A 27128-nucleotide genomic window follows, 5' to 3' on the forward strand; every position below is an offset into this window, starting at 1 on the left:
TTGGCTTTGGTCTGCTACAGTTTTACTATAGTATTCCTACAGTAGATTCATGTGTTTTTATTCTGCTTGTGTTCATAGAAATTCTTGTATCCCTGGATTAATGTAGTTAGTCACTGTAGAAAATTTGTTCATTATCTCCTTAGATATTGAATCTGCACCATTCTCTCTCCCATCTCCTGGATTTCTCTAATACTGCTATACTTGCCTCCTTACCTTCTATGTCTCACTCCCTATCTTAATCATTTCCCATTTTTTTTCATTTTTACTGCACTCTAGATATCTTCTCCTTACATATCTCTCACTTTATTAATTTCCTGTCCTGCTTTGATGGGTCTGTTTTTATACATATCACTCTTTTTATATTACCACTTTGAGAAGTTGATTGCCTCATTTTTCATAATTTTCAGTTCCTTAAAAATGTTATCTACATCTTTATGTCCTTGAACATATTAAACATAATTATTTTAAATTTATGACTAATATGTCCTTAATCTTGGGGCTTCTGGTTCTGTTTTGTTCTTTCCTATTCTTTGTTGTTGTTTTCCCATATATCTGGACTCTGCATCAGTGAACTGGGAAGCAGAAGAAGGGAAGATATTTTCATTCAAATCTTAAAAACTCTCACCCTTCTTATGAAATTTTTGTAGATGTTATTTTAAAAAGTATTTATATATTTATTTGAAAGCCAGAGTTAGAGAATGGGAGGGAGGAGAGAGAGAGAGAGAGAGAGAGAGAGAGAATGAGAGAATGAGAGAGAGAGAATCTTCCAGCCACTGGTTCACTCCCCAAATGGCCACAATGACCAGGGCTGGGCTTGGCTGAAGCCAGGAGCCTGGAACTCCATCCAAATCGCCCACTTGTGTGGAAGGGGTCAAAATACTTGTGCCATCTTCTGCTGTTTTCCCAGGCACGTTATCTGGGAGCTGGATTGGTAGTGGAGCAGCCAGTACTGGAACAGGGACTCAAACTGGATGCCAGCACTGCAGGTGGCAATTTACCCCATCACTCCACAATGCCAGCTCCATAGATGTTTTTGACTACACGTTTGTTCATTTGCTGTTCATCCATAGGCCAATTTCCAGAGGCTTTAAATAGTTGGGTTTTTAAAATATATGTAATTTTTATCAGTTTAACTGGGGAGCAGCTCAAAAGAGCTCTTTGTATTATTATGCAGTAAGATGGCATCTCCCCTTCACTTTGTAAATCACAAAACTGCAGAGTTCTAAGGTCAGTATACTTTTCTCAGCTTTCTCCAAAGCTATGTGTGTGAATACCCTTTCTTCCTTGGACTTTTCACCTAAAGTCTGCCCTTAATTTACCTCTTGACTTCCTTTCTCTTGTATTGGGATCTATCCAAAGTAAAAAACAAAACATAATTACTTTCCTCATGAAGAACCAATATGTACTGTCATGGAGTTAATACTACATTGATTTTTTTTTTGACAGGCAGAGTGGACAGTGAGAGAGAGAGACAGAGAGAAAGGCCTTCCTTTGCCGTTGGTTCACCCTCCAATGGCCGTGGGCCACGGCCGGCGCGCTGCGGCCGGCGCACCACGCTGATCCGATGGCAGGAGCCAGGAGCCAGGTGCTTTTCCTGGTCTCCCATGAGGTGCAGGGCCCAAGCACCTGGGCCATCCTCCACTGCACTCCCTGGCCACAGCAGAGAGCTGGCCTGGAAGAGGGGCAACCGGGACAGAATCTGGCGCCCCAACCGGGACTAGAACCCGGTGTGCCGGCGCCGCTAGGCGGAGGATTAGCCTAGTGAGCCGCGGCGCCGGCCACTACATTGATCTTAATGGGTTGAGTTGGAATTTTGACCACCATGTGGCTGACTATTAGTATTCCCCTTGCTGTCAATTAGACTTAATGATAAAGATAGGAACCATTTAACTTACTGCAGACTTCTGTTATGCATTGCAAGATTAGGTATCTAATCCTGAAGCAATAGCTTTATTTTTAGAAAAGTTCCTTAGACTTTTTGAAGTCCATTATTCTGACAAATAATCCATTGTACTTCCACCCTGTATGAGTCCTTACAGGACTTACAGCACTTTTTGGGAAGCAATGCATGAGACTGTCATGTGCTTTGGATCACCTCTTGTATATGTTATGAAATTTCTCACAAAATTCAATTTCTTTGTTCGAAATGTGCATATTTCACCTTGTAGAAGTCATAATGCTTCATTTCCCCATGAGTTTATACTTACACTAGAAGGAATTATCTGTCTGAGAGTTTTACTTGCCTTCCTTTAATCTTATTCCCTGTAAGCTTTGCTGAAATGCAGGCAAAACTCCATTTATCAAAAAACTAAGCATGCCACATAGTTATTGAGTTCAAACTAAGAGTATATAAGTTGAAATACATTGAATGTTCCCTGCAAGATAAGGTAAGCATTGGAGTTTGAGAATCTGTTTTCATGTCTTTCATTTCAAGACATAAATCAAGAGATAGAGGACCCCTTGTATTCCCTTTCTGACATGAAACTCCAGGTGTGCTCCTTTTGTGCAAAGACTGAGAATTAAAGTACTTCAGTAAGGGAAAAGTAAAATCTCACCTAACGAATCTTATCCAATCCATCCTCAATGTTGTTGGTACAACCTTAACAATATTCCTACTGTTGGTATATTTCATCCTGGTTCCAACCAACATAAACTTTCACCTAGACTTTACCCTTCACCCTACTTCATTCTTTCTCCCTAGTCCCAGCTACCGTGAGTAGTCAACTGAACTTTGTTAACCCTTCTTCACACATCACCCTATCTCAAACTTCTCCTTTGTCCCAGAAACACTGAACTCTTACAAGTGCTAGTGCAATACTGTCCTAAATGATATCACAGACTAATTTTAACACTGTAGCCTGTGCAATAATTTTTATGAAAGAACTAAGATTGGGTTAATTTTTCTATTCAAGAGCCCCCACATGTAGAAGAATAGCCAAATTTCTTACAAATGACTAGCTATGTGTCAACTTTGCTGGGTTAAGAGATACTCGCATAGCTGATAAAACATTATTTCTGGATGTGGATGTGTGTTTCCAGAAGTGATTAACATTTGAATACTCGAGTAGACTGAGTAAACAAGATTGACTTCACTAAGTGGGCGGGCATCGGCCAACCCATTAAGGACCCACATAGAAAAAAAAAAGTGGAAGAAGGGCAAATTCTCTCTCTTCCACTTGAGCTGAGACTTCCATTCTCTTCTACCTTCAAACACCAACGCTCCTATTTCTCAGAACTTTAAAGTCAGACCAAGATTGAAGCCATCAATTTTCAGGTAAAAGAATACTAAGAATCAAAGAAAGACTTACACATTGTCTCTCCTGTTGCTTAAGCCTTTGACTAGGACTGCAATTGCAACATAGACTCTCCTTGGTGTCCACTTTACAAATGGTAGCATGTGGGATTTCTCAGCATCCATAATCACTTGGGCAAACTCCTCATAATCTCTTTTTATAGAAGTATGAGAGGACTTCAGAGGATTTGTGGAAAAATAAAATTGAAAGATAAATTTATTTTAGTCCAAAAGTATTTGGAAGTCCATGTGTAATTTTTTCATAATGCATACTTTCTGTAAATTTTTTAAAGACTCCACATGTATATCTTTTTGGTTTTGTTTCTCCAGAAAACTAACTAATACAAAGACCTTGCATAATCTGGCTTCTATCTGCCTCTAATTACTCATTCTAGAGTTCCATCCAATGGAAGTGCCAGCTTTTCACTGGGAAAGTTTGACCACCTGTGTAGGCTTTGAGGGCCTAGGGACATTTACAAAGCCTCCATCCTTGATGACCCCCCCCCACACACACACACACACAATTAAAAGAATCCATTCAGTGTTTCAGAATCCCAGGTTTTCCTCAGCAGGGCCCTCACATTAGCCTAATATAAGCATTCCTTGGCTGGGCATTAAATCATCTCTGGATTTTGCAAGTGTTAAGTCTTAAGACCTGTATTTGCTCCTCATCTGTGTCTCCTCTTCTGCTGCAGGAGACAGAGTTTTCTTTGTAAGTTTTCAAAGAGGCTCTTTGCCTCTCATATTTTTTTTTAAGTGATGTTAATTATTCTTAGTTTGTCTTTCTGTCTCTTCAGGGTATCAATACAATCATGTGATAACTTACCAACTCCACTGTCTTGGTATATTGTTTCTCCCACAGACTTCAAGTGCCTGAATCAGCAATGGGGTTCCCCTTTATTGAGATGCTTGCCCAGGTAACCCAGTGAGATCTTTAGGATATGGGCTTAGTGGAAGTGAGCCTGTGTACTATCTGTGCCCCATATATCACTCAAGATAGGCTATTCCTTCCCAGCCAGTTGCTAAGTGATCCAGTCTCAGAACTGCATGCTTTCCAGTATGCTTCCTGCTATATTGGGTCTATCCAGGTCATCTGGAAAGCAGATGCCAAAATGGAATTAGATCTTGAGGTTTACTGGTGGAGATTCTTGTGTACAATAAAGGAGGAAGGCACAGAAGTAGGCAGGAAGAAGTTTTAGATAGGAGTGAAGTCTGAAACTTGAAAGGAGGAGGAAGCAGGGAAGAATGGAAGAAAGGTCCTCAGACTACAGAGCAGGTCTCACAAAGTCTCAGCCAGGCTACGGGAATGCTCGTGCAATAATTGCTTGTTGGCAGAGTCTAGCATTTCCCAGACATGCTCATACTACAGTATCCCAGTAGGAGCACCCCAAGGAGAATGTGAGCTTTCATTGTGCATGCTTATGCAAAAAATTTTTGATCATATATCTGAAGTTCAAATTTAACAGAAAGTCCTGAAGAGTACTTTTATTTGCCAAGTCTGGCAACCCTTTCATGGCAGGCGTGGAGGTTGTATATGGATACAGCAGCATAGTTACCCACTCACTAAGTCTGACTTAGGTATTTCCCTGGCTTGCAAAAGAGACCAATGGCAAATCTCTAATATGTCACCATTCTTGAAGTAAACCAATAAGCCACGTGGATGTAAAGTGACTACATTCAACCTCTTCAAAACTAGATAGGACAGTGATTCATTTTGACTATAATCAACACAAATTTTGCATATGGAGTTGCTTTTCTTTCCTGGAGGGCCTCAGCTGCATCACAGTATCTGATCTATTGGGACAGGATTTTATATAACATTGGGCTGGACCCAGAGATCTATTTTCTGGCTAAAAGAGTGCAATATTGGGCACATGACATGGGGTTCTTTTAATCCCATATCACTAAGAAGCTGCTGGGCAGATATTGTGTGTTGAAGACATAGCTAAAGTGCAAGATTGGAGATGAGTCTGGGAGGATGGGATGCCACCCACAAGGAAGTAGCATCACCTTCAACCCGTGATCATATGTGATAGACTATGTAGCTTTGGGAGCTAAGGAGCAGAAGTAAGAGTAGCTTTTATTTATAATAACTCCTGGATGCTTACTTGGTGAATTTGTAGTTCTTGATCTCATGACTCTGGGTTCCTCCGCTTCAGAGCTCTTGGCTCCTAAACTATGAGTACTTTCACCAGGGAACAATGCAAGAGTTCCATCAAACCAATCCATGGCAGCTGATTGGTCATGACTGGAACAACCCCTGCCCCCCCCCAAAAAAAAATCAAGTTACCTGACATAAGTAATTCATTGGCGCTAATCAACAGGAAGAGATCAGGCCAATACTAAGCGACGGGAGCAGGCAATAAGAAGTTTGATGTCCACATGACCCATTTAGATACTGCTTTGGGAATGAAAAACAAGTTCACCTTGCATGGCCTGAGAAGGGCATAAAGTCCAGGGACTCAAAGGCTTCAAGGATGAAGGTTTCAGTCATTCCTCTAGGTAAGCTACCTAGAACAGCAAAGAAGCTGAAGGTGAGAAGACACCTAGACAGAAAGAATAAAATCTAAATAGAAAGATTTTTTTTTGATAGGCAGAGTGGACAGTGAGAGAGAGAGACAGAGAGAGAAAGGTCTTCCTTTGCCATTGGTTCACCCTCCAATGGCCGCCGCTGCAGCCGGCGCACCGCGCTGATCCGATGGCAGGAGCCAGGATCCAGGTGCTTTTCCTGGTCTCCCATGGGGTGCAGGGCCCAAGCACCTGGGCCATCCTCCACTGCACTCCCTGGCCATAGCAGAGAGCTGGCCTGGAAGAGGGGCAACCGGGACAGAATCCGGCGCCCCGACCGGGACTAGAACCCGGTGTGCCGGCGCCGCAAGGTGGAGGATTAGCCTATTGAGCCACGGCGCCGGCTAAATAGAAAGATTTAAGACCCCCTCTCCAAGACCAGCTCTAGTAGAAGGTGTGTAGTGTGTTTCATTATATTTGTAAATCTCCCTCAGCAATAGGAATTCAATGTAACCATGGGAAAATTGCTCTATAATTTATCTATGAATGAAATGAACATGAGCTAAGCGAAGGATGAACTTTAGCGGATGTGGCATGCTGCAGAAGCCTTCCATCACCACACTCTTTCAGTACAGCTCTCCTTTCTCCAGCTTCTAAGATTGTTACAGACTGTTGGCCCTCACCTGAATCCCTCTCAGATTGACCCCAGATCATGTCCTTTCCAAGTTCATGCTCATATCCATCGAGGAAGACCAGGGCTCAGTATCTTGCTCTAGTATTTGACGTTTTGAAAAGACAAACCTGATTTCAAAGCTCTAATGAGTTCAAGTGAGGCCTTTATCGTGACTACATTGCAGTCCAATTTCTCCTTCACTCAGTCTTGCTCTCTGTACTCCTTCAAAGGTGCTGATCCTAAGAGCAGTCCCGTTCAACTTCCTGCACACTAATCTTGGTCTCAGAGCCTGCATCCCAAAGAAAACAGACCCATCATTGCATCTTGCTATACTCCCGCCCTCTTTTACTTTTGTTATTATTTCTTGGTATAAACATATTTTTCAGTCTTTTATAGCTTCTGATGTTTTATGTCTTGTCTTGAAGGGCCTTTTCCACCACAAGAATATAAGCATATTCACCTGTTTTGTCTTATAGAACCTTTATGATTTCCTTAAAAAGGTTTTATAACTCTTTGGTTTGTAATGTGAATGTTAAAAGTGAAGCAGGAACCTAGATTTACTTATGAATAAATGGTTTATATTAAAAATTCCTTTCCTCAAAATTTTTCTAAGATATGATATATTCTTTTTCCAATTTTCAGTTTTCAGTGCTTAACTAGCTTTTTTCCCATAATGCTTTGTAACTGAAGTGCGTAAATCATGAATTTTTCTCTAAGTGTAATGTTGGCTGCATTCCATAGGTTTTTCTTCATTAATTTTATTTTTAAATATTGTGCACCCAATTATGAGTTCAGTTTTTCCCTTTTAAAGAACTGTTTATGTGAGCTTTTAAAAGAATTTACAAGTGGCAGGAATCTTATTTATTTGTAGTTTTACTGTAGTGTAATTAAGGTGTCTGGTCTTTATTATTTTTGTTTAAAATGTACTTTAATATGAATGCTCACAAGTTTTCATGTCTCTTTTGCTCAGGAGCCAGGCTACCTTTTAAATATTTTTCTTGTATCTTTCTGTAGTAAAAATGAGGAATGATTTTCTATGTTCTAAAATTATTCCTTGTAATTTTATGGGGATTGGGACATTAGAAAATAGACGGTAAAGGCATGTGGGTTTCTTATAGCCAAAATGATCGACCATCATTCTAAGGACTTCATGACAAAAATGTTCACTCTTCAGATGCTCCTTTTATCTCTTCTTTGTTGTTGTTTCTGACTTGCTTTGGAGTGAGGAGTATCACAGGATACCTGGACCAAAGTTCCAAACATAACTTTAGAGACTCTTCTTAGAAGGATGAGTCAGCCAAGGTCTCCAGGTTTGCTTCAAGCTGTTAGGATTTCTAGGGTCTGAATCCTCTAAACTTTTGACTGGTTGTGTGACAGGAGGCAAATATCTATTTTTGTATGTACCTCAGCATCTCCATGTTTACATGGAGTGTTCTGAGTCCAGTTGTCCCTAGGAGCCTTCTAGCTCTGAGTAGGCAGGGGCTAGAGACAGGCAGAGACAAAAGAAAGTGAGGGAACTGAGCAAGTCAGGGGACCTGTAAAGGGGAACACACAACTGGGCACTCTCTTCTCTAATGACAGAAGTGTATGTGGTGCATGCCAGGCAGATGCAGGAGTCAGGGATGGGAGACAAGGACATACACAGGCTTGGGTCATGGATTTAAGATTTAAAACCTAGGCAGAGTGCAAAGATGAACAATAGAGACACCAGCCACACTTTGAATGCTTTGCTGATATATTTATTTATATATTTCCCCTTTTCAGATGATGGTGACAAAAAGCAGATGGATACCCCACCCTACCCACCCCCCCCCCCGATATAAAGTACAGACACAGATTTCATTCAGCATATACAAGCATCGGGGCATTTCCAAATTCATCTCACTGGGGGACCAGAGCCAGAGGAGGTTTGATCGGGGGTGGGGAGCAGTATGAAAGCTCCAGGCCCAGGAATTGAGCAGGCTATTGCTGAAGAGAGCCTGCCACTCTGGGCACCACCACTGGGATGCCATCAGAGGCAATAGAATCAAGTCATGGTGAACAGAGTTGCCTAGTCCTGTCATGTGATCTAGAAGTTGACAGTGGGCTCTTGTATAGCTTCCAGGGAGATCCATAGACCCACAGAAATCTGTGCCTCAGGGATCCCACCTGCACAATGGAGATAAGAATCCTGCCCTGAAGATATTGCAGGGCTATGATGAGGCTCCAAATAGAATTTTTCAAAAGTACTTCGCCAAAGGTAAAGTTCAGTACAAATTTAAGGGAATTCAATTGATTGATGGTGATTGTGAGAGTGCCCCGGGGATAAAAGTGGACTGGCTCATGGGCCCAGGGACTAAGAAAGCGGTCAAACTCCTATGCTGTGCCTTAGTTGGGCACCAATCAGTGGCAGGTAATACCTGCTGCAAAGGATGATTTCCTTAGTTTCTTGCCCCAGGAAGTCTCCAAGGCCTAGCACCTGGATCAGGGCTGGGATAGTCACTGAGGAAGTTACTGAAAAAGTCACAAAAGTCAAGAAGGAGAAAGAAGGTGGCATATAAAGCAGAGGGTCATTACTATTATCACACACAAAAATAGATACCCACTGGATGTAGGGGCATTGAATTGGGAGTGCAGATGGAGGCAGGGGCGGGGGAAAGTGAGGTGTCACAGCAGCAGAGCAAGGGACACTGTCCCAAACACATTCACTTAGCTGGCTCTCCTCCTCCTAAAAGGTTAATGCCAGTATCTCTCTGCTCAGGGAGGAAAGGGAGGGAGATAGAACTAAGACTATCATACTATGATTTAAGGATGAGAGTCCCCTTTCCCATTACACTGTTTCCCAGCATCTTAAGGTATCAGGAACAGGCAAGCAACTGGTCTGTGCACTTCAAAGCTAAAGACAGAGCTGGGCCTGGAGTACTACATAGGCAATAATGGGTTTCTGGAAAAAGGCAGTGCTTGTCAACACTGTTGGGAGAGAGCTAATCTGCTGGTACGTGGTCAGAGTTTTAGGGAACTGATCACTGAGAGCTTACGATTAAGACTGAGCATTATGACTGCCCTTTGAAGAATACAGAAGTGGGAAGTGTGCCTTGTTATTTGAAATGGACTTCTGAGGCTGAGGGAATGGACAAGGTGGCGGAAGAGAGCCAACTAAAACAAACTCTTGGCAAGCTTGTACTTGGGGGTGTGTGATTGAAAGACACTCTCTAGCTGCCCCTGCTGCTGCTGCTGCTGTCCCCCAACTCTCTTGGCAAAGGACTTGGACCTCCCTGGGGAACTGGGGAGGCTCTCTCAGAGGGCATCATCTGGCACCTACAAGTTAAGGCAAACAAGCCAATAGAGCACATTGAAGAAGAAAAAGGTCACAGGGAAAACAACCCGTGAGTAGTTGTCCAGGCGGTAGATGTGGAAGCGGAGGCGACCTCGCTGCCAGGTGCTGCCCTCACAATCAGGGATCATGCAGAAGTACTTCCTGAAACCCTTGCAGCATTTGTTGCAAGCCAGCTTGGAGCAGAAGCTGCGGGGACCCTGCGGGATATCTGGGCTGGGGGATCGTCGGATCGAGCAAGATGGGCGCTCCTCTCCATCACTTGCCTCAGAGGTGACAATCTCGCACACAAAAACTTCCTGATGCTGGCGGGCACGGGCACGAGCACGGGCACGGGCACGGGCACGGGTACGAGCTTGGGTATTGCTAGCAAAACGAGGCTAAAAGGGACAAGGAAAAAAATGGGGGGGAAATCAAGTGAGATAAGCCAAATCTAAGTGCTGCCTTGGGATTTTCTGGGAACTGCCCTTTGCACTGTTTCTTGACCACCCCCAGAACTCCCATCAGGAAATTGATTCAACTCCCCATATCACCCTGGGTAACCCCCCATCATTGGGCAAGCTGGCACCCATGTGCCATAGCCCTTGTGCCCTTGCTGGTATGACTCCACACTCCCAAAGTCTTGCCACCACTCCCATACCCAGGTCATACATAGCGGAGCTTAGGAGAAGCATGGGCTTTCATCTGGTTGTAGGTCAGGAAGTTGAGTACAGCAAACTCCAACAGAGCACAGAAGCAGAAGACAAAGCAGATGGCGATATAGAAATCCAAAGCTGTGATATAGGAAACACGTGGAAAATTCTTACGAGAAAAGGTGCCCAATGTGGTCATGGTGAGTACAGAGGTGATCCCTGCAAGAGCACAGGAGTAGAAGGAGGCTCAGCTCCTGATCCATATATTACACTGCTCAAAGGATCCAATTGCCTTAGTCAGGCTAACTCACAGTCATATGCCCATGCTTATGCCTACCTTACCCTCTTACCTAAAGAAGTTCGGGCTGGAGCAGACTCCTTCTTGATCCAAAAGGAAACCCAGGAGAGCATCGTGGTCACAGAAGAAGGGACATAGTTTTGAAAGGCAACATAGCCAAACCGCCTGCTCACATTGAAGAAAAATGTCATGACCATGAAGTCACCTGGAAGACAGGCAAACAACCAATTCATTAAAACACTGATAAGAAGGCTCCTTCCCCCCAAAACAGAACATCCACATTAAAGGTCCCATTGTTGATCTTATGGGGTTCACTACCACAGTCCTAGCATAGAGGCACCTTGTCCAATGCGATGCACATAGGACCAGAACAAGCCCAGAGAGAAGACTTATTGCAAGACCTATGGTCAGTTCAGAACTAAGCCAAGGCCAGAATTGTAATCACTTCTTTATCAGCTCACTGTCTCACACACATGTGTCTTTCCAGGGTGGCACCAAAGTCAAATGAAAGTGAAAAATTGGTTAGTCCTCTAAATATCAGCTGTTGTCCAGATGGTTGAGGCCTTCACAGCCAATTGGATGCCATGTATATTTTACAGAATCACAGTGTACCACATGTGCAGCTGGCCCTTACAATGTATCTTCAAGAAATGAGCTAGGAGTGGTCCATGCTGTGCTGGAGGACATACCGATCTTTTGGCCTCCTCATTACATATTTACTGTTCCATCCATGGCCAAAAGCAAGCACTTACCTGCCTCCCAAATTTTTCCAAATTCCACATGAGCTATAATCTATATTGTGTAATTTGACCCCAAAGGTCAATTGTGATGTATGCTTTACCTAAACTAATCCCATCTACTCTTAGATTTCTTGAGATAGCCTGAATATTTATTTCAATATTCAAATTTTACCCTCCCTTTCCATAGTCTATTACCCCTTACCCAAATTCAGTATTTGTGGAAAATGGAAGAATTAGCCAAAGCTAAAAATTTCAGGCCTGCTGACTATATATCTACAAGGCTGACTATGGTCTTCACATTCATTTTGGCATTGTGTCTTTGATCCTGATTCTCACCCCAGATGGCAATGACCTGGGCAGGACCTGATGACATACTAAATCTCTAGTGGCACATCCAGCACTACTCTCTGCATGCTATCATGACTCTATGGCTTATTTGGGATTTGGGCTGAGCTCAGAATGTCAACTTTCAATCTCAACATCACATTGAACTTGTAATAGCTCCAATCCTGGCTCTTTAGTGAGGCTTAGTTCTGAAATCCCCAGCCCTCCCTTCAAGCCAGCAGAAGATCAGAAACTGGTATAGCTGCTAGTCAACAGCTTCGTAAAGCAGACCAGGACACTAACCTGTCTGTATATCTTCCTATTTGGGGGAAATAGCCCAGCAGATCTGGGTGGGCTGGAGCTGAATTTGAAAGAGCAGATTTTCTTACTCACCTTGACAGCACTGACACTCAAGGAGCAAGACTTCTCAAATCATTCTGAAAAAAGGCAAGGAAGTAGCCTGGGGTCAGAGAGAAACCTGTGTCTAGAGTAGTAGTTTGGGGGACAGAACTCCAGCAGGGCTGCAGCAGGGCCTACATTCATAATTGCCTACTGGCCGGAATGTATTGATCAAATTCCAAGTTCTCTTGCCCTGAGGTCATGACTGCAATTTAAGACACTTTTAAATAGCTATAACCACTTTCCGCAAAACTGCTGAGTTTGTATATTCTTGTAGCAAGATGTATTATTCATTCAGATATATTTTAATTTTATTTATTCTGACCAAAGAAGAGCATTCTCTACTTGTCAAGAGATGGAAACCAATCTTTGAATGTTTACAGAATACTGACACAAACTTTTTTCTTCCTGAGGAGTGGAGAAGCATGGGAAAGGGAAGAAAGATATCTAGGTCTGAGGAACCAAAGCAAAAATTATGCTAAAGACGAAAGATGCTTTCTGCTCATCCATTATCTGCTTTGGTAAGCTCAAAGTTGTCCAGTGCACTGTCAAAGAGTCAAAATTAAAGACTGTGACCAGAGGACTGGGACTAGAAGAATGAGTGAATCTAAACATTCAAAGGACAAATGAAGGAAAAGGACCTAGGGCTGTGTACACTACAATGGAACATGATCCAGGGTTGTTATGATAATACTGGTCTTTTAATCTTGACTCTGTGGAAGAATGACTAGAATTAATGTAAGCTGAATAGTTCTAGAGATAAAGAACTTGGTCCAGTTGTTGAAAGTTCCAGAGATTTCATTTTCATATGAATAGAGAACATTTTCTGATAGGCAGAGCTGTCTAGAGAAGGAAGATACCCCCTTATAAGTAAATTCCTGATCATTGATAAGAGTCTTCATCAGTGTAGGCTGGTATATTCACTGAGGGTGAGTTTAGACTTCCTAAGAACCTCCAAAAACAGAAATTGTCTGGTTCAGTGTCCAAGGTGGTCAGATAAGCAGGCTACCACTGCATTCTGAACTCTTGGGGATGAATACATAAGTCTGCTCCAGTCAGAACTACCCCAGGGGCTGACTAGAAGAGTTTGAAACCAGTCCCAGAGGTAGCTCTGACACTGGAGAAACCATGATTCAAGACGAGCTAGTCTCCTGCAGAAGAGAAAGAAGATCTCTTTTCTCCTCAAGAATCCTCCTGTCTCCCAAGGAGTTCTGGTGCTTACCTACTGTCATTGCTTCCGTGATGATGCTGGCTCTGGGGCTTTGTAGTCACTAGGGCACCATTTTGAAGAAATGTAAACCATCTACTAAACGGAACCACTAGTGACTTGAAAGCCCCTAGGCCTTGTCTCGTCTGCCACTTTTGAGGATGGGTCCCCACCTATTTGGGGAAACTGAAGTGCAGAAAGCTAAGAGGCAGATCCATGGTTAGCCAGCAAAAGAGCAAGGACCCTACACCCCCAGTAGCAAAACCACTTCCCTAGAGGCCCCAAGAAAGAGGAAAGCATGTGTAAAGCAGCTCTTCACCCCTGCTTTGTACTGTGCAAGCAAAGCTCTAGCCAGGTGAGCATGAGCTGTCCCTCACCCAGTGACCAGCTCAAATAAGTAAAGCAAAAGCAGATTTTCTGCAGAGCCACTTGGAAAGAAAGCAAGATGCCTCTCATGACAAATGATTGGTTGGGTGACTGCTTCCATCCACATTCTGGAAACGATGAGGGCAGTGGTCAGTATGGGTGAAGAGGATTTCCAGGGCTGCTCTCTGGGAGCTACCCTAGGAAGGTTCCTTGGCTTCTCATTCAGATCACCTAGGAATACAAGCAAAGATGCTCATACCTAATTGGGAGCAAGTTTAAGTGACTTAGGACCACCCTCCCCCTTTAATCTTTGTTAGGAACAAAGTCAGAAAACCAATGGTCACTATGTATATGTTGAATCCATCATAAAGCTTTTGACAGGAATCTATGATTTTCAGGGTTATTCCTTTAAAATAAATGTCAACACAGCAGCCACTCTGTAGCTACTGGAACTTCCTGCAGACTATCCCAGTCTTCACCTAGCTGACAGAATTCTGGCCTCCACCTCCCATTAGGATGGAATTTGCTTCCCATTCAACCAGCTTGGGTTGGCTCTGAGTATGGAGAGCTTGCTTGAGCTCAATTCCCAAAAGTTATCCAAGGAGGTCAGTGTTCTAACAGACTTCGAAATTGAAGGGTCTACATTATCAAAGCTAGCTGCAGATTATGACCGTAACAAAAACAATTTTTACTTACCTGTCCTCTCAGGAAGCTTGGCAAAGCACTTACTTCTTTGCAGATGAGACTGAGACATAGTTACAAAGTCTCAGTTTCCTCTGCAAACAGTTGTAAGTGCTTAGCATTTGTAAGCCTGGAACCATGTCCTCTGATATTTCCATGGAATGAATGCATCACATTAGTAAGTATGGCCATTTCCAGTTATGCCTACCACCCTCCTGAGTATCAGGCTAGTCCTGGATCCCATGACAGACTTACCAGCAGGGGTTGAGATAATTTCAGTTTTGTTGCTCACTCCTGTAAAATCAAACTGAAAGAGCTTCCAAGAGTTTTTTTCATTGATTTCAAGCTTGAAATCGTCCCACTTGTATATCATCTCATTCTCAGGATAGGAAACTGGAAAGCAATGTGGGAAGGATAATTACATGAGGTTGGCAAGCCCAGCAGAGGTCTCTACTAGCATGGAATTGGCCTGAACAACAATTTGGAGTCTTTACTCTGGCCTCACCAACTGTGGGACCTTGTGTCTCTTACCTCATCGTTGAAATTTATTTAGTAAGTGCATTTACTGACCATTCCTCAGTAACAGGCCCTGGGTTGGAAATACAGACAAGAGCTAGGCAGGAACCCTGCCCTCAAACATTCATATTTTATTAAGCAAGACAATTAATTGTACAGCCATGACTTTTGGAAATGCTCTGAAAATTTTTTTGCCCATGGAACAGAAAGGAAACAAAGCAGGGAAAGATCACTTGGGGAAACACTCAGAAAAAACTTCATAGAGCAGGTGACTTTCCCATTAAGTCCCGAAAGCCAAGCGCATATTTTTTATATGGATAAGGCTGAAGGGATGATGGGTAGCACAGAAAGGTGAAATGCATGGTGTACTGTGGAAATGCCAAAGTTTCAACATGACTAGCTCACACTCATAGACAATGAGGTATACAAGAGTGAATAGCAGAGATTGTTTCATGAAGGGCTTTGAGAGTTGCTCTAGACTTTGGAACTGATTCATGAGAGTTAAGGAAGGATGTAAAACTAAGAGGCAACATAGTCTAGATGATGCTTCAGTTAGGTCACTCTGGGTCTTATGTGAAGATAACATGTTGGCAAGGAGACCAGTTATGAGAGTCCAGTGCAGTAATACAGGCACAATAAAATGACTGAAGTTCAGGAATCAAAGCTGTGACAGAACATAGAGAGGTGCATAGTGTTACTAGAGATTTTGTAAGGAACACCAACAAAATGTATATGTAGGTGTTGAAGGAGAGGGAAGCATCAAAGCTCTTGGCTTGGACAATTGGGTGAGTGATGGTATCCTTCAATGATGCAAATAAGAACACAGAGGCAACACATTTGTTTTGGGGGTAGAAGTTGGGAAGAAACAAATTAAGTTTTGGACATGTTTAGGTTCAAAGTGAAGATATTATACAAGTCCAAGTGGAAGATGACAGAGGCCTAAACCAAGGTAGTGACAGTGGAGATGGAGAGAAGCAGACATACTTGAGATACATGTAAGAGTTGGGTATCTGACTTGAAGCGAATGGAAGAAAGGGAGGAGCCCAACATGATGTCCAGGTGGAGCAACACAGAAATGTCAGCAGGAAAGGAGGTGGGCATGGAGGATTGAGGCCTAAGATCTTGGTACCATCTTGGGAGAAATATAGAGGTAGAAAAAATGTAAAGGGAAAGAATGAGAAAAAGGAGGGGCCCAGAATATCTCTCGGGCCCTGGAAACCTAAGAAGGTACTCACAGCTAGAGAAAGACAGAGGGCAAGAGTGAGAATCCATTGGAAATCTGAGCATGTGAAGAGAACATCCAGCATCAATGGTCATCCTATAAGGGAGAAAGGATCCTCATTAGGCTAGACTTAAACATTTAGGGATTCACCCAATTTTGGTTTGGGGACCACCATTAATGAATGGCAACAGTAGAATTTGCAACAAAAATCTCAGAGACAAAAAAGGAGGAAAGGACAGCTTCAATATAGCTGGCAACTCTGGGCTCCGTCATCAGAGAAGTGTATGGACCAACTTAGGTGGTTTTTTTGTTTTTCATCCAGAACAGCTTCCAGGACGTCTCAATACTACCCGAGTCTACTTCCTTCCCTATACACCATCAACTCACTACCATATCCTGACTGGTGTTGAAGTATTCAGCCTGCTCCTAAGAATGTTTCCAACCGCTGTGTTGCTGCTCCGCCTGGACAATTCCACCACCGTGGACGTGTCTTTAAATCCAGTGCCCACTTGGGATGGAATTGTCCATGCAATGCAGTTATACTGGTACCATCTAGTTGAAGGAGCTCTGGGCTGGGTCCTAAGGAAGTGAGTACCACTCCTAGTTTTGCCACAAACTTGATGTGTAGCTTTAAGCAGTTTCTTCTTATTTTGTGGCTCAGTATCTGTCTGTACATGAGAGGATTAAGCTCGTAATCTAGACCCAAGCCCTTGAAAGTATCATTCAGGATAAGAATCCTGCCCATGAGCCCATGAGTCTTTTTTTCCCAGAAGGGAAGGGAGAGTCCCCAGAGATGAGACTCCAGAGACCTGACATACCTAATTGTGTACAACACCTTGCCATCCTTGTGGATGCGAACCATCTGGTTGGGCATGGTGATCTCATGCTCTTGGGTCCTCTTAGAATTCCTAAAAATGGTGTCTGGAATCCACAACTGGCTCACCACATTTCCATTCAGAACAAGAGTCTCAAAGGTGTCATTGTAACGGAGGCGCTCGTCATACCAGGTCTGATAGAAGATTATGTCAATTGTGTATTCCTGGTGGGAAGGATGGAAAAGTGTACATTTGGGGTTGAGCAAATAAAGGACATTCACATACAAACATCATTTGCCACTATCTAACCTTAAGACAACATGGTAGGATTCAGAGAGCACTGTACTTGGAGGCAGGAGGTGAGTGAGGTCCCTTTTCTCTCTATCCAGAAACTCTTCCAGTGACAGGGCTAGAAGGGATGCAGAGGTTACCAAGTCAAATGATCCCAGCCAAGAAGTCAGTTATGCCTTGACCAATTATCAGCAAAGGCAGCTAGGTCCCCACATCATGCAGCAATTAATGCCATTCTCACACAGCTCAGAACAATAGAAAGGTTTGCCTTAAGTGAACCTCTGTGCTACTTTATCTTATCATCTCCTTTCTGCTATCTGGAAGCATACAGAGCAAGTCTAACCCCTGTTACAGAGAGGAGTTTTCCAAAAATGATATTTCATTCTATCTAAGACACCCTTTCCCACATTACTGAATCCAAGATGCATTTTGCAGCTGGATAAAACTGAGATCTAGAGCACCTTGCTGGTCACATCTTAGTCAAACCTATAGGATGATGAAGTCAAGTCAAGGAAGTCTGTGGTCGACAGGTTTCTTGAAGATTAACATCAATGACATCGGTGACATTTGGTGATCATTAAAGATGCTGTTAGGTCTAATGTTCTAGACACTGAGAAACCTCATCATCACAAGTCAAAGGACACATAAGGTTTGCATCACTCTAACTATCCAGTACCTTTCATGAGGGTACTTCAAAAGTTTGTGGTATCAAAAGGCAAGTTTATTTTGGTGCAAAACAATGTTGAAATCCATGTATATAAGAGATCTTCAAAAAGTTCATGGAAAATGCATATTCTAAAAATAACCACACATGAATTTAAAAAAAACTTTTTTGCAACAAAATAAGCTTGTAATTCTATTTTCCCATGAACTTTTTGAAGTGCCTTTGTGAGAGTAAGAGAATATTTCACTTAAGTAAACTGTAAGAGAACACTGGACTTGATCACTAATGATGACACATCTGTACAGTGTATACATACCTGGAAGCATAAATATGGAGTCATGTCAAAATAAAGCAATTAGAAAATGGCCTTAGACACTGACTGGCACTACTGAGAAGTGGATATACCCCAAAAATGATTTCAAAGTAATGTGGAAGGAAGGAGATCTGTTAAACTTGAGTGGCAATTTGTCTCACTTCAGTTTTCCTATAAAATAATTTCCATCTGTAATCAAATAAATAATTTTCATGTTACCCTAGCTGAAACCAGTGTCTTCACCTGCCATCATGTTTGTTAACTGGTGGGCTAGAAATAATTTGTAAATGCCACCCATCAAAACACCAACCCTGTGTTCACAGCTGACATTGAGACTCCTCCCCTACCAGTGGGCAGAGGTCATATGCTATTTTGTAATGGGTTTATCAAGAAGAAACATCATTTGGAATCCACTGAGTTTTGCATAAAGGGAAGCAGCTTAAGGTTAGCTGTAGGAGTTTTATCTTTCTAGGTGTCTTGTAAAGAAAGGAATATTCTCAAATAGATACCAGTCTAGGTAGGAAGATGCATTCCATATAGAAAGTGACAGGCAATGGTGGTTTAAGTGCATGGGCTGGGTTCATCACTCATGGATCCTGTGTAAGGATCCTGTGTTACTAAAGCCAGGTCAATATCATTCAGACCTACCTTTCCAAAGCAAATCATAGATCCCAGTCCAAAATAATTTTCAAAATCTACAAGAACACACACGTTTGTATACAGTGAAATTTCCCTTTTTAGCTTTTATTTGGAGATTACATATGTTAACTCGCCTCAATTCTTCATTCTCTGGAATTGTATGAAAAATGAATTGCTTTGAGTCACAAGAGAAATGTCTATTTAGTTGCAGGTTTTGTAAACAAGGAGAATCTCTTTTTTTCTTTGCTTGATTTTTCCTTCAAACAAGTGCCCATAACTTCTGAATATGTATGCATATGCATAGATCTAAATACGATTATTTGGTCTCCAGATATTGTCTATCATATAAACTGTTAAATGTCAAGAAGGATATTTAATAGGAAAACGCACAGGAAGCTAAAAATTTATACCACTTGTATTGACATGAGTAAAAACAGCAATAGAACAGCCAGCAGCTTGGACAGCAAGTACCACAACTACATTAGAGCTAACCCAACCTCCCTTATTTTAGAGGTATGGAAACAGGCTTGGGGAGAAAGCACGCTGTGCAACATCACACAAATAGACAATGTCAGTGCATTGACTCTGCTGCTCGGAGTGCCCGGGGATGGCCTTCACTTGTACCAGAAATTCCTTTGGTCACCAAAGTCCAATTTTCCTTTGCAGAATCCCTAGTCCTTTCCATTTTGTTAACCTATATAAAAAAATGAGTACTAGCTAGAAACTCATAACCATAGGTGTCTATAGACCCTTCAGGGAAAAGATTAAGAAAATTTCTGCTGCCCAGGACAAAAGATGATGGCAGCAGCTGCCACATTACTAAGAGCCAACTAGGAAGTGGAAAACTTCAAATGTTCCTCAGAGTAGGCCAGAGAAGCAGACAGAAAAGACTTGGCAGAGCCTGGTTACCACATGGGAGCCCTTGACCCTACCTGCCACACCCTGCTCCACTAGCCTTCATAAATGGCGTTCAAAGTGTTTTCACAGACCCAAGTGGCTGGCAGTTCTTACTTGGCCAGCATAACCTCCTTGGGTTCCCAGGCTATGTGAACTACTTTGTAGCTAGCTAAAAGCTTTCCTCCACAAATGCTGTGTCTGTGAGTAATATTTCAAATGAGCTTTTAACTTCTGTTTAACAAGATAGCAATTTTAAATTCTTTACATATCAACTGATAACTAATGGTTCCATTTGTCCCCAGTTTGACAAGGGAGCTTGGTATGTACATATTTTAGCTCAGCTGAAACTCTACAAACCCAGGGTTTAGGAATCATCAGTGATAATGACCTCAGAAAGAGATAGTGCTAGCAACTGTTGGTGCTGTGATAGATAGTTGTTCCTAGATTGGTCATTATCTTTTATGCTCCCACCCAGCATTTCAAATGTTTAGCCAGGAGAGTGGTAGGCATGGTTGATTAAAATGCACGTACCATCAGCCAAGGTTTCCCTTCTGGAGGACAAGGCCTACATTCTACATAACATCTGACTTATAAGAAGGTGCCCAAACAACTGCATTGACTTTGCAATGGAAATAGGAGCCTCACAACATTGCTGGGAGGCTTAGCTGCCTCAAACATAAAAAGGGCATCCCAGTAGCAGCCTTGGATAACATACAGGCTGGCCTGAGGCTCCAAGGACGCAGGTATGCTTGAGGCATTATGAAGTTCTGTAGTTAGGTGGTAGAGATACACACCCCCTCCTCATCAATTCCAGCAGGGTAAAGTGGGCTGTGCAAGAACAAGGAGCACATACAACTTTGAAGAACTATTTGGGACTATACAAAAGGCAAGACTTCTCAGAGAAATTTAATATCACATGAGGGTTTGGAATTTTCTAAAGGTACTTGGCCCAGACTAAAGCTCCACCTTACTGGCCAAAGAAAACCAAGTTGCTGGCTCCTTTCTGGACCAGTTCTATGCTGCATACCAGATTCAGTGACTTCTGAGTTATTAGACTATACTTTGGGTATCAGAATTTCCTGGCACCACAGCTGAGGCCAGTGCTGGCGGTATTAGTAGGCACAGAACAAAAAAAGATGAGGTGTTCAGTTACTGTCAGGCTGCTGTTCTGCTGCCACAGAGCCCTTGCATATGACAGAAATAAGTTTCCCCAAACTAAACAAATAGTGAGATAGTTGCAGCTGCAGATTTTCCACTGCCCTTCAGTTTTACAGAACATTGATCCTCCATGAATGCTTACTTACCTTTGGGAGTATCTATTTGGAAAGCCCATCTCACAGCCAAGGCTTTGAGCTCCCCCAATCACATGGTGTTTTTTGGGCACCAGTGGGTCTGCTAAAACAATGTGTACCCTGGACAAAGCCACGTCTGTAACTCTGATGACTGCAGCCTTCATCACTGACTTTTGCAGAGCATCTTCCGTCATTCATTTTCTCAGCTAATACATGCCTATTACTTAGCATCAAGGGGCCCATAGTGTGGAGAATTGCAATTATTTGATGCAGGGAAGACCAAGTAAGCAATTGGGATATAAGCTAGTAATACTGAGTGCTAGAAAGAGAGAAGTGTGGTGTATGAGAGCAATTAACAGCCCTGGCGAGCAGGGAAGATGCCATGAACAACATGTCATCTGAGCTGGGCCCTGGAGGAGAAGCCTTTAGACAGGTGCAGAAAAGCACTTGAGCAAGGGCACAGCTCAGAGGTGCAAGGTGGTCTGGGAACAACCATACTCTAGTGTGAGCAAGGCACATAGTTTCTAAAGGGGTGAAAAGGAACCAACCATGGAAGCCCTTGTCTGATACAGGGTGGGATTGAGCTGCATGCTGCAAAAAGGTCAGGAAAGCAGGAGGTATATGTCTAGGGAGATAGTATAGAAATCCGATTGGTGTCAGCAGAGAGCTTTGCATATTCTAGGTGAGAGAAGATGAAGGCTAATGGGATGCTACTGACACTAGGATGATACCAATGGAAAAAGGAGAAGGAAGGAATGCAAAACTAGAAACATATTTAGAAAAAGATTAAGTCCATACAAATAATTATCAGGAGAAATCAGCCATTTCACAGTGGTGTTTAAAGTTGCTTTATTATTTTTATTTTTGAGTGAAAGATGAAAGATATAGTCATGAAGTTCCTCTTCAGGAAACAGATGACTTACCTTTTCCAGCCTTGTTCTTAAGTCAGTGATAGTTAAAATCATTACCTTCCTCCAGGAAAAATACAAGCAAACAAAACTCTTGGAGTTTTTACAAAAACACATAGAACAATTCACAAATACATGGAAGACCCCATAGGTCAGCCCCTGGGCTAAGAAATAGGATAATCAAGCACAGTACTCACCATGTCCAAGATAGAGAGAGGACCAAGACTGTTGACAGAGATCTCAACAGTGATCACAGTGGGCTTCTCTGTAAAGGAAGCAGAAGTAGCTGAGGTCAGTATGAAACAGCAGCCTGGAGCAGTAGAAGGAGAGGTCAGAGGGAAGTAAAAGGGAGGCAGGGAAAGTTTGGGACTTCAGTTTCAGCATTCAATCCTAGTTCTGTACTTATTCTTTCATAGGAAGACCAAGGTCATAAACTGTTAAGAGTTGGATATATTGCTCGCAAATCAAACAAATCAGATGCCTCATTTTATAGTTGGAAAAACTGAGGGTGAGAAAAAAGTCTTGAGCAAGGCCAATGATATTGCCGAGTCTGCAGTTAACATCTCTTACCGGACATACATAACACCCTTACCTATTGCCAGGCCCACTCTTTATACCTGTGTCCTCAATGCCACTATGATCTCCAGGAGGGGAAGAAGTTTGTTCTGTTACTCACTGCCAATGCCAGGGCGCAGCTTGTGGTCATAGTTACTCAGGATAGTGTTCAGGATGCGAGTGGCTTCTGGGAGTTTGCCAGTCCCAGCAGCAGCGGGCTTTGTTTCTTCAGAGAGGAGCTTCCTCCCAAGAGGCTGAGGCTGAGGGTGAGGCTGAGGCTGAGGCTGAGGCTGGGGGCCATAGATGATATCAACATGGGTGGAGGTTTTATTCTCCAATGCAGCCTGAGGTCCCTCGACCCTAGAACATACAAGCAAAGAGTGAAACTCTTCCCTCTACCCTGTAGGGGTGCCAAAAGTGCTTCTTGGGACAAAAGCACACACCGACATGTCTGCAATGTAAGGCTTAATTAAATAGTGACTGCTAATGGTAAATTATAGACACTGACATTATGCCTGTGAATTTTTTTAATTTTGCTGCTCTTCAAGGATTTTCTATACTCTCTTTTTTATAATTCTGTACTTTAAAAAAATCAATAATAACAAAAACCTGACACTTCAATCTTAAAAGAATTTCCAATGTAAAATGAAGCAAGAGGGCATTGTGTGTGAGCTCTGGCCAATCAGCTACTGTTACTAGCTTTGGCTTCCAGTCCGCCTGCCCAGCACCACCTGGGAGCAGTGGGCAGGCAGAGGGCCAGGGCTGCTGATGAATGCTTGTGAAAGCCAGAACAGTCTCTCTCAAGAAGGACCAGGAAACTGTGGGAATAGCCTGCAGTTTTGCTGGTTTTATAATACTCCATTCACTAGGAGCAGTGGCGCGGGTGGGGGATGGAGGCAGGAGAGCCAGAAAGAAAGCTAAAGAATGGTTCTTTGTGGATAGCTTACCACTGAGGAAAAGCAGGAGGCCTTCTCCCAGGAAATGGATGGCCAGCAGGAGTCCATCCTGAGCACCAACGACAGGTACCACGGTAATAATGATGATGGTGATAAATTTATAAAAAAAATATCTGCTAGTGTTTGAAACTCCCCTATGGCATTAGAAGACAGGGTAGTGCTAAGTTTGCTGGGAGGCAGTGACAAAAGGGGAACAGGGGACTTCTGGTCATGTTCTAGTCTTTGACCTGGATTTCCTAACAAGATGTGGTCACCTTCTGACAACTCTTCAGCTGTGCACTTAGGATTTGAGCACTTTTCTGTATATGTGTTCTAATTCAATAAAAATTCTTTTTAAAAGTAAAAATGTCACACGTACTAATATATGGGTCTTATTTGGATCCTGATTCTAAAAATAAAATTATAAAAAAATACATATGACACAATAGGAGAGATATGAACAGTGACTAAAGAGGTGAGGCATGAATAAATTGCTCTTAAATTTTTAGTGTTGTACTAATAGTGTTTTCTGGTGTTTTTGAAGTCCTCAATAACTAGAAATACATACTAAAATATTTACTTATGAAGTGATATGATGTCTGAGATTTTAATCAAAATAATCTGAGCCAGAAATGGTGGGCATGTGGGGTACCGATAAAACAGGCAGAACACAGGTTAATAAATGATGGCCCTGAGAATGCATATGTGGAGATGCAATCGACTAGTCCCTGTACTTTTATGCATTTTGGAAAAAAATGATAATTAAATCCTTCTAAAAGCCTTCAGTTCAGATGAATGTGAGATTGTTGGAAAGCAAGAGAATGGTTTCTTTGGGGGAAGGGGTATCTTTTGGGGAGCGGGTGTATGCTGGGGGGGGCGGCCAATAATGTTCCATTTCCTGTTCTAGGTACTGGTTACATGGGCATGTTTAGCTCATGATAACTCACTGAAGTCTTCTCACACAATTTGTGTGCTTTTGCACACAAATGTTACATTTCTAAAATGATTTTTTAAAAGATACCTATCAGAAAACTTGCTTTCTCAAATAATGGGCAGTCAGGGGCAGGAGATGTGGGTTGGCCCCTGTATTACAGACCAAGGGATTGCCAACTTAGGCAGCAGATGCATTTTTCTTTAGGATTTCAAGCTCTTACAATTGCTTAACTGGCATGCCGATGTGCTAAGTTGAAGCCATTTCTCATGTGTGAACCAGCTAATTCCCATTGTGAACTAGGGATGAACAGCAGTTGGGACAAGCAGTTTACACATTCAAATGCCATATCCAGAGGGCATCCTCATTGTCTATGGATTTTTAAGTCTCACAGGCACTGGATGCTAACTCTTCAATCCTCTGAAGAGATAAGGGCAGAGGCTCCGGAGGGGAGGAGAGGGATTGGGGGCTGGGACCCAGCAACATGAGCTACGTGGCTAGAAACGTGGCACAGTCCAAATTGGCAGCCAGTCATAGGCGGTGCACTGCCAGCCAGGACCACCCAAAAGCCTTCAGGAGCCTCTGTCAGATGCCAAGAACCTATCCAGAAACAATCTCCACAGGTTGAGAAGTGCAGAAGCAAACAAACATGAAAGCACTGAGACCACCTAAGACCTCCTTGCCCCTAGACTAGCTCTTCTAAGAAAATGGTAGCAGATAGGCTTGAGGTTGCTTTGATCCTACAATTAGCTTTTGGCACTTAAAGCAAACAAAATAAACAAAAACCACATCCTGGGATCCTTGGAGCTAACAAACTGCTGACAATGCTTCCCTTTTCCCCAGCCAGCCATTAAGCTCACTTTCAGGACTACAAAGAATAAAAACTTGAGAAACACTTATATGCTGCAATAGTGAGATTGTGCACAGGGGCTTTTCAGGGCACCCACAGTCTTGCAGGTGTGATTCAGCAGGTGTGCTGAATCTTCGTAGTATTCCCCTTCCCTCCCCTAAGCTGGCTGGCAGGGGGCTGGAACATGAGAAGGGACACTGTATTTTTTTTTTTCCAAATCAGCTCTGTGTTTCAGTTTACAAATAGAGAAACGGAGGCCCAGATTGAGCAAGAGCTGTGCCTAGAGTCACAAAACTTATTTAAGGCTGAGCTTGGACTACAGCATGGTTTCCTTGTTCAGTATGGCCCAGAACACTCCACTGTCACCTCCACAGCTCCTCTCTGACATCACAGGTTGCCATGCTGACGGTGCCTTGAACATCAGTTACTGCAGCCCTCCCCCCTGGCGGGGAGGGTAGTCTCCTTCTCCATGGTCCCTATCCCCTGCTGTTTACCTCTCTGAAACCCCTCCAGCCCTCTGCAGACACCTCACCACCACCACTACCAGCAGCCATCTTTAGCCCTAGCCAGTAACCATGTCAGCACTTTGAACTAGTCCAAATGCCATTTGGAGTGATGTGGATGACTGGGAATTCCTAGCACGCATTCAGAAATGTTTAGCAAGCCCCACCCTAAGGTACCAGTGAACCAGCAGGAGCCCACACAGCCCCTCTCCTGAGGAGCAAATTTAGTCTGAGATGGGCAGAGAAGCCATGTCCCCTCATACCCAAATGAATGAAAAATATACAAGCCCACAGCCACGGTAGACTTCAGAAAAAGCTCCACAAGCTTAGGAACTTGTGACAGTTTACACCCAGCAGGAAACTATAATGTCGGGGGAGGGGGAGAATTAAGCAGTCAACTTACAACTTAAACAGCCAGAAACCCAGGGGTAACCTTCCTAACAAAGTCCTAGAGACAAAAGCCGGTGTGAGGGAAGCTGAGGAATCAAGGGGAATCTGAAATGGTCATGGGGGCTTGAAATCCAGGACTTAGACTACAGCCCTCAGAGAACAATATTCCTGGCCTCAGGCTCCAGTAGGCCTAAGGCCCAGCAGGGTGTCTAGAGACCAGGAAGGAAGCAAGGAGGCACAGCGCTGCTGAAGCGGGAACCCACAGTCTAAATCAACGCTCCTGCTTGGGACTAGCACCAGGAGAAGCGGCGGGATGGGAAGCAAGTAAAGTCAGAGTTGCGTGGCACCGTGCCTGGTACTCACTAGGCGCTCCAGAAAAAAAAATGTTATGAAGAAAAAAAAAACGGACCCGGCAGCACTAACATTTTTGACGCACTTAGCGCTACGCTAGCCCGCATGGCACCTTCCCCGTGTTCCCTTAGTCCGAATAGCACGAGCCTCTCTCTTCCTGCGCAAGGAAGTGGAGTGGCTGCTGCAGTGCTCTGGAGAGCAGTTGCCTGGGGATGCGAGTGGCTGGGACAGGCTTTTAGCTTTCCTTCCCAGGCTTCCCATCAGCGGTCCGGGGCGCCCCATCCTAGAGGGAACCAGGCAGAGGTTGGCGGCGCGTCGAAGGGATGCGGAGCCTGGCTAGCTCGCTCGAGGAACCAGAGCAGGGCGGCTTTAGGGCTCGAGGAACGCGGGACTACGGGGGTCCTGGGAACCGGTTTTGTTCCCGGGGAGACGGAGCTGGGCACGGAAGGCTCCCAGGTCCGGCATGGAGACTCACCTCGACTGGAGAATCAGGAGTGTGTTCACGAGCACCAGGAGAACTTTGGGCAACATCGTGGCGGAGACCCGCGCGACCACCTGTGCGGAGGTCGCTGTGCACGGTCTGGTCGTACCGAGCGCGGTGTGGAGGGTTTTACTGCGCTCCA

The 27128-nt window shown here is 43.4% G+C and overlaps 2 protein-coding genes and 3 non-coding genes across 5 annotated transcripts in view; 1 reads left to right on the plus strand and 4 right to left on the minus strand.

Annotated features, from left to right (window-relative positions):
• The window catches only part of LOC138847567 (uncharacterized), a 668340-nt gene that overhangs the window by 51984 nt on the left and 589228 nt on the right, over nt 1–27128 (plus strand). The window contains exons 6-9 of the mRNA XM_070066705.1: nt 8571–8865; nt 9847–10134; nt 16494–16758; nt 26637–27062. Of these exons, the coding sequence (XP_069922806.1) occupies nt 8571–8865; nt 9847–10134; nt 16494–16758; nt 26637–27062 (1274 nt within the window). The remainder of the gene's footprint in view (nt 1–8570; nt 8866–9846; nt 10135–16493; nt 16759–26636; nt 27063–27128) is intronic.
• GABRE (gamma-aminobutyric acid type A receptor subunit epsilon) lies at nt 8285–27118 on the minus strand. The gene is made up of 9 exons (XM_002721326.5): nt 26981–27118; nt 22667–22905; nt 22188–22255; nt 16990–17210; nt 16185–16267; nt 14689–14826; nt 10769–10921; nt 10438–10637; nt 8285–10166 (listed from the first exon to the last, which is right to left on the minus strand). The coding sequence occupies exons 1-9, from the start codon at nt 27034–27036 to the stop codon at nt 9771–9773; spliced, it is 1554 nt and encodes a 517-aa protein (XP_002721372.2). The 5' UTR covers nt 27037–27118; the 3' UTR covers nt 8285–9770.
• On the minus strand, nt 13235–13292 carry MIR12093 (microRNA mir-12093). Its single transcript, NR_162731.1, has one exon. It is a non-coding gene; the product is annotated as a microRNA mir-12093 (primary transcript).
• MIR224 (microRNA mir-224) lies at nt 13442–13509 on the minus strand. Its single transcript, NR_162596.1, has one exon. It is a non-coding gene; the product is annotated as a microRNA mir-224 (primary transcript).
• On the minus strand, nt 14480–14540 carry MIR452 (microRNA mir-452). The gene has a single exon (NR_162650.1). It is a non-coding gene; the product is annotated as a microRNA mir-452 (primary transcript).

The sequence above is a fragment of the Oryctolagus cuniculus genome, chromosome X (assembly GCF_964237555.1).
Source record: "Oryctolagus cuniculus chromosome X, mOryCun1.1, whole genome shotgun sequence".
Taxonomy (NCBI): Eukaryota; Metazoa; Chordata; class Mammalia; order Lagomorpha; family Leporidae; genus Oryctolagus; species Oryctolagus cuniculus.